The sequence below is a fragment of the Scyliorhinus torazame genome, chromosome 16 (genome assembly GCF_047496885.1).
Source record: "Scyliorhinus torazame isolate Kashiwa2021f chromosome 16, sScyTor2.1, whole genome shotgun sequence".
Classification (NCBI taxonomy): Eukaryota; Metazoa; Chordata; class Chondrichthyes; order Carcharhiniformes; family Scyliorhinidae; genus Scyliorhinus; species Scyliorhinus torazame.
In genome coordinates, this window is record NC_092722.1 from 191,521,869 (window position 1) to 191,534,669 (window position 12,801).

The 12,801-nt window shown below is 47.8% G+C and overlaps 1 protein-coding gene across 6 annotated transcripts in view; it reads left to right on the forward strand.

Annotated features, from left to right (window-relative positions):
• cutc (cutC copper transporter homolog (E. coli)) overlaps positions 1–12,801 on the forward strand; it is a 41,693-nt gene that overhangs the window by 16,559 nt on the left and 12,333 nt on the right. For 5 of the 6 annotated variants that reach the window (XM_072479692.1, XM_072479696.1, XM_072479691.1 and 2 more), the window contains 4 exons: positions 3,607–3,816; positions 10,263–10,298; positions 11,085–11,218; positions 12,546–12,573. In XM_072479692.1, coding sequence (XP_072335793.1) covers positions 3,607–3,816; positions 10,263–10,298; positions 11,085–11,218; positions 12,546–12,573 — 408 coding nt within the window. The remainder of the gene's footprint in view (positions 1–3,606; positions 3,817–10,262; positions 10,299–11,084; positions 11,219–12,545; positions 12,574–12,801) is intronic. The other variant, XM_072479694.1, reaches the window with a different exon arrangement.

Genomic DNA, 12,801 nt, shown 5'->3' on the forward strand with positions numbered 1-12,801 from the left:
TATGATTCTAACCACTGTGTTACCGTGCCGCCCACTGCCCAGCGCATTTCAACCAAGGGATACGCAACCTGTATTGTATGCACATAATATATTATATATATATACACAAACATACAATATATATATGTCCACCAAGTGGAGCATGAACCCTGGCAGAGACTAGTTGGTTTGAATGGCCTTTTTCTGTGCTGTAGACTCAATGTAATTCTCTCTCCTCGCTCCACTCGTTATCCAGTTGATTGGGGATTTGCAGTGTTTTCTGTTGCAGCTTGTGAAGCATCAATAACAAGGGTAATAGCCCATTAAGTGCCCTGCTTCACAGTCAGAAACTGTCCAGTGCCATCTCAATAGAGGTCACGTGACCATTCTTCATGACATGAGTCTAGACAGAAAATTATGGTGGGGTAATCATCAGCTGTAGGAGGCAATCCTGCACTTGCTTGGCAATCTCCCAAGCATATTTTTCAGCTAACCGCTGGATCGCAGTCAACAACAACAACTTGTATTTATATAGCACTTTTAATATCATAAAATGTGCCAAGGCACTTCACATGAGCGTTATCAAACACAATTCAACACTGAGTCGCATTAGGAGCTGTTAGGACAGGTGACCAAAATCTGAATCAACAAGGTGCATCTTAAAGGAGGAGAGAGAAAGAGGTGGAAAGGTTAAGGAGGGAATTTCACTACTTAGGAGCCCCGGCAATTGAAGGTACAGCACCAATAGGTGGAACAACTAAAATCGGATGCACAAGAGGCCAGAATTGGAGGAGAGCAGATATCTCAGAGGATGTGCGACTGGAGAAGGTTACAGAGATAGGGGTGAGGGCCATAGGGTGATTTGAAACAAGGAAGAGATTTTTTTATTAAATCAAGGTGTTGATAGACTGGGAACCAATGTAGACCAACATTCACAGGAGGTGATAGGTGAATGGGATTTGGTGCAAGTTAAGAGATGGACAGCGGAGTTGTGGATGAGCTGACGTTTATGTAGGATGGAAGATGAGAGGCCTACAAGGAGAGATTTGGAATGATCACCCTGGCTGATGTTGTCTTTCTAACACTGAACGGGGAGAAGCATTACAGTGTAGCAACAAATGTGGGACTTGTATTGGTCCGTATAGCCTGAACCACGTGATCAGGTGCAGGGCACCTTGTGCCATCGAGGGAGAATCGTGGCTAATTTAATTTGGACACACCTTAAGGACTCTTGGGTCATGAAAAAAGGAATTGAATTTATTTTCTTTGATGAAAAGATAAGGGGGTGGTGTAAATAGAGCTTTGACATAAAGACGCGGAAAATAGAAATGGAATAATTGTCCAGAAGGCACAGACCTAGAGGTCACCAAAGAAAGTTAATGTGGCTGAGGCAAGAAGAATTGTTTCCCGCACAATACTGGGAGTGTGGAACAGATTGCCAGCGAAGAAAGTTGGCATTGCTCCAGCTGAACGCTCCACCCTAAACACTGACTTTACTGACTCCAGCTCCCCACATTGACTGCTCGCTGAGGCTGTATCAGATAGTTCACAATATTACTTGTATGTTATTCATATCGATGAAGGGCAGTGATTAGTTAAGTACTTAGAGCACTTATAAAGAGAAACTGTTAGGAACACTGAAGTATTAGGTAGGAGGCGGTACTGTAATGGTGCATTCGGCAAATAAAGGACCAATCAAGAAGAGGATTTACATCCGATTTTATACTTTACTATCTGGGATCCATTTAACACAGAACCTTGGTGCCCTGCCTGAGTCAGATTTCGGCTTCAAAGCCCACAGCCTAGCTAGCATCGAGACAACATATTTTCACCTCCATAACTTTACCCGTGTCTGTGCTCACCTCACTCACCACAATAGAGGAGGCAGTAACATAGTGGTGTTATCGGTGGACTAGTAATTCAGAGACCCAGAATCTTGCTCTGGGGACCCGGGTTCAACTCCCGCCATGGCAGATGGTGAAATTTGAATTCAATGAAAATCTAGAATTAAAAGTCTAAAAGGTGACCATGAACCTATTGTCATAAAAAAACCATCTGGTTCACTAATGTAGGGCAGCACGGTAGCACAGTGGGTAGCACTGTTGCTTCACAGCGCCAGGGTCCTAGGTTCGATTCCTGGTTTGGGACACTGTCTGTGCGGAGTCTGCACGTTCTCTCCGGGTCTGTGTGGGTTTCCTCCGGGTGCTCCAGTTTCCTCCCACAAGTCCCGAAAGACGTGCTTGTTAGGTGAATTGGACATTCTGAATTCTTCCCCTGTCTACCCGAACAGGCGCTGGAGTGTGGCGACTAGGGGATTTTCACAGTAAATTCATTGCAGTGTTAATGCAAGCCTACTTGTGACAATAAGGATTATTATTAATGCCCTTTAGAGAAGGAAATCTGCCGTCCTTACCCGGTCTGGCCTACATGTGACTCCAGATCCACAGCAATGCGGTTGACTCTTAAATGCCCTTGGGGATGGGAAATAAATGCCAGTCCAGCGAGCGACGCCCACATCCCATGGACGAATAAAAAAAACGCACAACCAAATACGAATCCATGCGTCCATTATCTGCATGATTTTGATAATTTCCCCCCCCCTCCCCCTCAGGTTTCCAGCTTCCCAAGATACACCCACTAACAAATCTTTAATTCATTCAAACTTCTCCTTCCTCCGTCCTGATATAGCCCATGCCCTGTATGTCCATTGTTGCAATCCACACGGTCATACATTGACCATTGACTTGTATCCTGCAATTCCCGATTTCCAAATACTTGTCCTCCTCTATAACCTCCTCCATGCTTACGCCTGTCCCAATACCTTTGTGCCTCTAATTCCCACCTTCCTGTGCATTCACCCTCTCTTCACTCCAATTACTGGAATTATTTTCAGGCCCTATCCTCTTTTTAAACCCACCATTTTCCTCCATTTGCCTCTAAACATCCCCTCAAACCAACCTGTCAAACAATAATAATAAAACCAAAAGAGCGCGGATGCTGAAAGTCTGAAATAAAAACCAAGTGCTGTAAAAACTCAGCATGCCAGGCAGCATCTGTGGAGAGAGAAACGGAGTTGATGTTTTGAGATGAATACGACTCTCCTTTGGAATGCACATGCACCCCAGGCGCAGTCTATCCTCTCCTGGGTCAGACAGATGCCGAACTAAGGGGCTTGGAAACAGGGGAAGCACCGCGACCCTAGATTTCTCTCCCTAGCCCTGGTTTTAATTGAGCATTGAGCAAACAGAGTTTCCGGCACCGAGTGCGTCGGTGACCAGAGAACATAGATTTAAAATAATTGGCCAAAACACAGAAATGTTCTCATGGGGTGTTGTTACAATGGTGGAATGCACTGCCTGAAATGGTGGCAAAATTATAGGGAAAAAACTGAACAGCACTTTCAAAGAGCCAGTGCAGACATGCTGGAATTCCATTGTGGAATTTCACGACTACGGAACATCTTACCCATGGAACATAAGCAATCATTGGCGGAGATTTGAGGATGGGCGGGGGAGGGGGGTTATTGCTTCATGATCTGACCGGGGAAACGGAGAAAATTCTTATTCGTGTTCGAGGTGGCCTCCTCTCATCCGTTGTGTTTTTTTTTACATTGGTCGACTGGGACAGGTCTGCTGCAGGTGGTGAAACAGTACGTGAGGATTCCGGTGTTTGCCATGATCCGTCCACGAGGCGGGGACTTCCTGTACTCTGACAGCGAGATCGAAGTTATGAAAGCTGACATCAAGATGGCCAAAGCCAACGGTGCAGACGGCACCGTGTTTGGGGTTCTGACAACGGATGGAAGGGTCAACACCGAAGTGTGCATGGATTTGATCGGTATAAGCCCCACACTAGACACTGGTGATCTGATCAAAGTGTGTAAGATGGAAGACGGTGGCATAGTCGTAGTGCCACTGGATGAGTAATCTAGTGGCCCAGGCTAATGCTCTGGAGATAAAAGCAAAATTATGCGGATGCTGGGAATCTGAAATGAAAACATAAATGGCTGGAAAAGCTCAGCAGGTCAGGTAGCATTTGTGGAGAGAAATACAGAGTTAGCATGGAACTGGAGGGGTGTAGAAATGGTTTATGCTCTTGAAAGCGCAGGGGTTTGAAGCAGGCGGAGTAAAATAGAAGGTCAAAGATCAACTAGAGGGCAGGGGAGATTAAATGACAAAGAACACAAGTCAAAGGAGACATAGGGCTGGATTCTTCCGCCCCGCCCAGCGCAAGATCGCCACGAGCGAGATGCGGACAACGGAAAGTCCATTGACCTCTGGCGGGGTTCTCCGGTCGCCGGGCGGACGCGGCGGGAGAATCTCAGCCCTAATGGTGGTATTAACGACTAAAGCTTCACGCCTGTATTTTCCAGTCTCGTCGCTGGAGGACCAGAAATTCCCACCCAATTTTAATGGACCTTTGGCTGGTCCGTCACATTTTCCATCCTACCTACGACAATTCCTGCCACTGCCGGGATCAGAAATTCCTGATCTTGGTTCAAGAGTAGGTGTTACTAGCAGAATATATAAATGTTTTTCCAAAAGGTCTTTGATAAGTGGGCAGCACGGTAGCACGGTGGTTAGCACAATTGCTTCACAGCTCCAGGGTCCCAGGTTCGATTCCCGGCTTGAGTCACTGTCTGTGCGGAGTCTGCACGTTCTCCCCGTGTCTGCGTGGGTTTCCTCCGGGTGCTCCGGTTTCCTCCCACTGTCCAAAGATGTGCAGGTTAGGTGGATTGGCCATGCTGAATTGCCCTTGCTGTCCAAAAATTGCCCATAGTGTTGGTTGGGGTTACTGGGTTATGGGGATAGGGTGGAGGTGTGGGCTTGGGTAGGGTGCTCTTTCCAAGAGCCGGTGCAGACTCGATGGGCCGAATGGCCTCCTTCTGCACTGTAAATTCTATGAAGGTGCCTCATGGGAGACTGCTGAGTAAAATAAGGGCCCATGGTATTCGAGGCAAGGTACTAACATGGATTGATGATTGGCTGTCAGGCAGAAGGCAGAGAGTTGGGATAAAAGGTTCTTTTTCGGAATGGCGACCGGTGACGAGTGGTGTCCCGCAGGGTTCAGTGTTGGGGCCACAGCTGTTCTCTTTATATATTAACAATCTAGATGACGGGACTGGGGGCATTCTGGCTAAGTTTGCCGATGATACAAAGATAGGTGGAGGGGCAGGTAGTATGGAGGAGGTGGGGAGGCTGCAGGAAGATTTAGACAGTTTAGGAGAGTGGTCCAAGAAATGGCTGATGAAATTCAACGTGGGCAAGTGCGAGGTCTTGCACTTTGGAAAAAAGAATAGAGGCATGGACTATTTTCTAAACGGTGACAAAATTCATAATGCTGAAGTGCAAAGGGACTTGGGAGTCCTAGTCCAGGATTCTCTAAAGGTAAACTTGCAGGTTGAGTCCGTAATTAATAAAGCAAATGCAATGTTGTCATTTATCTCAATAGGCTTGGAATATAAAAGCAGGGATGTACTTCTGAAGCTTTATAAAGCACTAGTTAGGCCCCATTTAGAATACTGTGAGCAATTTTGGGCCCCACAACTCAGGAAGGACATACTGGCACTGGAGCGGGTCCAGCGGAGATTCACACGGATGATCCCAGGAATGGTAGGCCTAACATACGATGAACGTCTGAGGATCCTGGGATCATATTCATTGGAGTTTAGGAGGTTGAGGGGAGATCTAATAGAAACTTACAAGATAATGAATGGCTTAGATAGGGTGGACGTAGAGAAGTTGTTTCCAATAGCAGGGGAGACTAGGACCCGAGGGCACAGCCTTAGAATAAAAGGGAGTCACTTTAGAACAGAGATGAGGAGAAGTTTCTTCAGCCAGAGAGTGGTGGGTCTGTGGAATTCATTGCCACAGAGGGCGGTGGAGGCTGGGACGTTGAGTGTCTTTAAGACAGAAGTTGATAAATTCTTGATTTCTCGAGGAATTAAGGGCTATGGAGAGAGCGGGTAAATGGAGTTGAAATCAGCCATGATTGAATGGTGGAGTGGACTTGATGGGCCGAATGGCCTCACTTCCGCTCCTATGTCTTATGGTCTTATTAATGCTCTGGGGACAGGGGTTCAAATCGTACCACGGCAGCTGGTGGAATTTAAATTCAATTAGTTAATAAATCCGGAATTGAAAGCTGGTCTCAGTAATGGTGACCTGAAGCGAGATTCTCCGACCCCCCGCTGGGTCGGAGAATCGCCAGGAGCTGGTGTAAATCCCGTCCCCGCCGGTTGCCGAATTCACCGGCACCGGATATTCGGCGGGGGCGGGAATCGCACCATGCCGCGCCGGTCGGCCCCCCCCGGCGATTCTCCGTCCCACGATGGGCCGAAGTCCAGCTGCTGTCATGCCACTCCCGCCGACGTGAATCAAACCACCTCCCTTCCCGGTGGGACTGGCGGCGCGGGCGGGCTCCGGGGTTCTGGGGGGGGGCGCGGGGCGATCTGGCCTCGGGGGGTGCCCCCACGGTGGCCTGGCCCGTGATCGGGTCCCACCGATCCGCGGGCGGGCCTGTACCGTGGGGGCATTCTTTTCCCTCCACCTCGGCCACAGCCTCCGTGATGGCTGACGCGTAAGAGACACCCCCCCTGTGCACGCGCGGGGATGACGTCAGTGGCCGCTGATGCTCCCGCGCAAGCGCGGACTTCCGGCGCCCGGTGAAGTCCTTTCGGCCCCGGCTGGCGTGGCGCCAAAGGCCTTTCCCGCCAGCCAGCGGCGCGCCAACCACTCCAGCACGGGCCTAGCCCCTCACGGTGAGGGCTTGGCCCCTAAAGGTGCGGAGAAATCCGCACCTTTGGGGCGGCCCGACGCCGGAGTGGTTCCCTCCACCATCCCGCCGGGACCCCCTGCCCCGCCAGGTAGGGGAGAACCCCGGCCATGAAAGTATAGTCAATACGGAGCCATGGGATTCAGGATGATCAGCTTGGATCAGAAATTGGCTAGCTGGAAGAAGACAAAGGGTGGTGGTTGATGGGAAGTGTTCAGACTGGAGTCCAGTTACTAGTGGTGTACCACAAGGATCTGTTTTGGGGCCACTGCTGTTTGTCATTTTTATAAATGACCTGGAGGAGGGCGTAGAAGGATGGGTGAGTAAATTTGCGGATGACACTAAAGTCGGTGGAGTTGTGGACAGTGCGGAAGGATGTTACAAGTTACAGAGGGACATAGATAAGCTGCAGCGCTGGGCTGAGAGGTGGCAAATGGAGTTTCATGCAGAAAAGTGTGAGGTGATTCATTTTGGAAGGAATAACAGGAAGACAGAGTACTGGGCTAATGGTAAGATTCTTGGCAGTGTGGATGAGCAGAGAGATCTCGGTGTCCATGTACATAGATCCCTGAAAGTTGCCACTCAGGTTGAGAGGGTTGTCAAGAAGGCGTACGGTGCGTTAGATTTTATTGGTAGAGGGATTGAGCTTCGGAGCCATGAGGTCATGTTGCAGCTGTACAAAACTCTGGCGCGACCGCATTTGGAGTATTGCGTGCAATTCTGGTCGCCGCATTATAGGAAGGATGTGGAAGCATTGGAAAGTGTGCAGAGGAGATTTACCAGAATGTTGCCTGGTATGGTGGGAAGATCTTATGAGGAAAGTCTGAGGGACTTGAGGCTGTTTTCGTTATCGAGAAGAAGGTTAAGAGGTGACTTAATTGAGGCATACAAGATGATCAGAGGATTGGATAGGGTGGACAGTGAGAGCCTTTTTCCTCGGATGGCGATGTCTAGCATGAGGGGACATAGCTTTAAATTGAGGGGAGATAGATATAAGACAGATGTCAGAGGTAGGTTCTTTACTCAGAGAGTAGTAAGGGCGTGGAATGCCCTGCCTGCAACAGTAGTGGACTCGCCAACACTAAGGGCATTCAAATGGTCGTTGGATAGACATATGGACGATAAGGGATTGGTGTAGATGGGCTTTAGAGGGGTTTCACAGGTCAGCGCAACATCGAGGGCCGAAGGGCCTGTACTGCGCTGTAATGTTCTATGTTCTATAATTGTTGTAAAAACCCATCTGGTTCACTAATGCCCTGTAGGGAAGGAAATCTGCCAATTTAACTGGTCTGGCCGACACATGACTCCAGGTCCACAGTAATAGACGTATAGAAAATGGGAGCTGGAGTCGGCCATTCAGCTCTTTGAACCTGCTCCGCCAATCGGTATGATCATATGTCTGACGCTCTATCCCCATGCTGTACTCCCCACGCTCTCCACATCCCCCTCGGCACCTTTAGCATCAAGAGACATTAAATTCGAGTGAAAATAAAATGCTGCGGATGCTGGAAATCTGAAATAAAAACAGAGAATGCTGGAAAAACTCAGCAGGTCTGGCAGCATCTGTGGAGAGAGAAACAGCGTTACCGTTTCGGGCCATCGTGACCCTTCTACAGAACTGCTGACCCATATTAGCAGTCGGGGGTGGGGCTGAGTAAACAGGATCCCATGTGATGAAACCTCCAGAAATACTTTCAAGCAGAGTTGGCAGCCTACTTGGTGGTGGTGGTCGTGAGGGGGTCTTCACACAGAGTGAACGCTCCCCCCCCCGCCCCCCCAAAAACGCTGTTGCGGCTGAAGTTCAGTTGAAGCTTTCAAAATTGAGATTGATAGATTTTTATTGGGTAAGGGCTACAGAACCAAGGCAGGTAGATGGCGTTTGGATACAAATCAGCTATGTTCTAATTGGATGATGGAAGATTCAAGGGGGCTGAATGGCCTCCTCTTGTTTGTATATTCCTCCATACTCTAGGTCCAGGATAGTACATACGTTTACCTGTTGCTTATGTTCCAGTGTTCTCCCTCTTTCCTGAGACAGCAACATATGCTGGATACCACTTCCCAGAGACTCCATTGACTGGAAACTCCCTCTGTTGCATGCTGTGACACTCCGCAAACTAATTGGATTGGAGAACACTGGAGGAACTGAATTACCAATCATCAGTCAAAGAAAGAAAGATTTGCATTTCTGCAGTACTTTCCCCAACCACCAGGTGTCACAAAGACAATGAAGACATTTTTGAAGTGTGGTTACTGTTGTCATGTAGGGAATGCCACACCCAGTTTGCACTTAGCAAGTCCTGAGACACAGAGTTCCGGGTTTAAGTCCTAGTCCAGTACTTGAGTGGCTGACACGTCGGTATGGCGCTCCGGGGTGGCACAGTGGTTAGCCAGGGACCCAGGTTCGATTCTGGCCTTGGGTGACTGGAGATTGTACGTTCTCCCGGAGTCTGCGTGGGTTTCCTCCGGATGCTCGGGTTTCCCCCCATAGTCCAAAGATGTGCAGGTTAGGTGGATCGCCCACGGCGGCACGGTAGCACAGTGGGGGCAGCATGGTAACACAGTGGTTAGCACAGTTGCTTCACAGCTCCAGGGTCCCAGGTTCGATTCCGGCTTGGGTCACTGTCTGTGCGGAGTCTGCACATCCTCCCCGTGTGTGCGTGGGTTTCCTCCGGGTGCTCCGGTTTCCTCCCACAGTCCAAAGATGTGCAGGTTTGGTGGATTGGCCATGATAAATTGCCCTTAATGTCCAAAAAGGGGCAGGTGGGGTTACGGGGATAGGGTGGAGGTGTGGGCTTAAGTCGTGTGCTCTTTCTAAGGGCCGGTGCAGACTCGATGGGCCAAATGGCCTCCTTCTGCATTGCCCCTTAGTGTCCAGGGATGTGCAGGTTAGGTTACGGGGATAGAGCGGAGTAGTGCACCTGTGTATACTGCTCTTTCAGAGGGTCGGTGCAGACTCAATGGGCTGAATGGCCACCTTCTGCACGTTAGGGAATCTATGATACTGAAGGGGTGCTGCACTGTTGGAAGTGGCATATTTTAGATAAGGAGTTAATCGCAGGCTATCTTTCAGGTGAACATAAACGTCATGCTATTTCGGAGCAGAGCAGGGGAGCTAGCCTTGATTTCCTGGCTAATATTTATCCTCAGCCAACATCACTAAAAACAGATTAGCTCATCGTTATCTCATTGCTGTTTGTGGGATCTTGCTGTGTTCAAATTGGCTGCCACATTTCCCACAAGGTAACAGTGACTGCACTTCAAAAGTACTTCACTGCTGGAATTCGCTTTGACTGCCTTGAGGTCATGAAAGGTGGTGTAGAAATGAGATCATTAGATTTGTATTTCTGTTTGAAAGAATGGAGCAGATGATGGGGAGTTGGGCTTAAGAACAACAAAAAAGGTTTGTTCAGCACAATGGCTCATTCCAGTTCTTATGTGTAAAACCTTTCTTTTTAAGTCAACTGATAACTATTCAGAATGTTTAAATATTACTCCTTCTGTTGCAGCTGAATCACGACCGTTGTCTGTGACTTTTCACAGAGGTGAGTATGTCTAAATAAAGAGAGAAGGACTGTTGGGGAGTAGACAGGGATATCCTGAGATGCTCAAATACTGAAAGGGAATAGAGGTACCAGAGTAAGTGCATAAAGATTATGGTTCCAGAACTGAAAGGTGACATTATCAGGAGATTCTGAACAGCTCTTCCCTGTAGAAAATTGAGGAACGCGAGGTGACCTGTTCGAGGTGTTCAGAATTATGAAGAGTTTCAATAGGGTAGACATGGGAGAGAGTTTCCCATGCAGGGAAAACCAGGAATAGGGACAGTCACTAATGAATCCGCTGTGTGTGTGTGTGTGTGTGTGTTGGGGGGAGGGGCGGGTGGGGAGATGGCCTTCTTTATCCAACGAGTGTTGAGAATGTGCCACTCATCAGAAGCCTTTGAGGGAGAAAGGAATGGACAGGTATGGTGATGGGGTGAGATGAGGCAGGGCGGGAGGACACTTGCGTGGAGCACAAACTCCAGCATACAGCAGTTGGGCCAAATGGCCTGTTTCCGTGCTGTAATTTTGTGAAGGAAAATGTGGTTGGATAGTGAAGCTGTCTTGAATATCCTGGACTTTTTTTGCCTTTCAGCTTGACTGTGTTAATAAGGACATTACTGTAAAACGATGAGAGGTTTGGGGTAGAGTTCACAATAGTGTAGATGTCACGATTGGGAGGAAGAGGAAGGGTTTTGACCCGCCAAGTTGGCTGTCTCGGGTTTCTCTCTTCCAGGTCGTTGCAATGATCCTCTGACACCAGCTCTTCTTTTTTTTTTGTCCTCACAGCATTTGATATGGTGCATGACCCCACCACGGTCCTGGAGTGCCTCATCTCGATGGGTTTTGAGCGAGTTCTCACCAGCGGATGCGACAGCACAGCACTTGAGGGGCTGCCTATCATCAAGCGCCTGGTAGAACAAGTAAGTTTGTGGTTCAAACGCACACAGGTTCCTTTTGAGACGCCGACACTAAGAAAGACTTGTCCCAGACTGCCAGAATGAACCTGTTGGGCCGAATGGCCGATTTATGTGCTGTGAATACGATTCAGCGCAACGGTGCATGATCTGAACTGTTGTTAAGAGGGGAGAGGGATAAACTTGGCACGGCAGCGAGACTAACATCAGCAGTGGGGAAATCCAATTGGGATCATCATCATAAGACTATCACTGATAAATCCAGTCGGCAGTTCAGGAGAAACACCTTTATGCTGAGACTGGTGAGAATGTGGAACACGAGTAGTTGAGGCAAAAAGCCTTGATGCATTTAAAGGGAAAGTAGATCAGCGTTGTCAAGGCCAAAATTAATTCTTGCTTGGAGAAGCGGGGTCAGGCAGCACAGGTTTGTTAAATATACATTGCGTGTGACTGACCTGATGGAGTTCTTTGATGCAATAGCAGGATTGGTGAAGGCAGTGCTGTGGATGTACAGACGGACTTTGAAAAGGTTTTAGTAAGGCACCACATAGCAGATTTATTAGGAAAATACAAGCACGTTGTATTAAAGGGACGGTGGGGACGGACAAACCAATAGGAAGCAGTGACTGGTGGATGGAGGAGGTTGCAAAGTTTGGGAGGGGGCGAAGCAATGGATCGATTTGAAAACAAAGTTGAGGATTTTAAAATCGAGGTTTTGTTGAATTAGGAGCCAAGGGGTTAGTGAGCACAGGGCTGAAGGGTATATTGGTTTGCGTTAGCATACAGGCATCAGAATTTTACAGCGTACGAGAGATGGTACTTATTATTCACCTATCCAACCTAGTTTTTTTTGTAAAGTATATTGAGATTTTACATTTTAAAGAATAACACAGCAAAGTTACAAAATAATACGTCGCCCGGAAGCAAGGAGAGAAAAAAAACAACAGCTTCTTAATCCACATGAGTACAGAATGGATCAGGATAACAACGTTACAACTAATAAAAGCAAATTACTGCGGATGCTGGAATCTGAAACCAAAGAGAAAATGCTGGAAAATCTCAGCAGGTCTGGCAGCATCTGTAGGGAGAGGAAAGAGCGAACGTTTCGAGTCCAGATGACCCTTTGTCAAAGGTTTTCTTTTTCGAACGCACACAACTTCCTTTTTGAGTTGCCGACGCTGAGAAAGACTTGTTTCAGAATGAACCTGTTGGGCCGACCTGTGTTGTAAATCTCTTGCATTTAACCCCGTATATATAGTAGTAACTAAAGTGCTGCAGTAATACTCTTCACCTCTAATATTAGTCCTCTTTTATTTCCATTTGCACCATTCAGGCGAAGCAAAGGATTATTGTCGTACCAGGTAATACTGTTTTCTGTTGTGTTTTCAATTATTTTGTGATTTCAAATTTTGTTCATTGCTCTGTGGACAGTACAATCTGGAGGGGTGTAATACAGATTGGTATAGGACAAGATTATGCCAAAAAATGAGCATTTATGCCTCTGCTGTACCATTTTTTGACCTTTCTCTCTAACCTGCTACACACAGGGTTAAAAATTGGATTCATCCACTGAAAGTAGTCCACCTTAT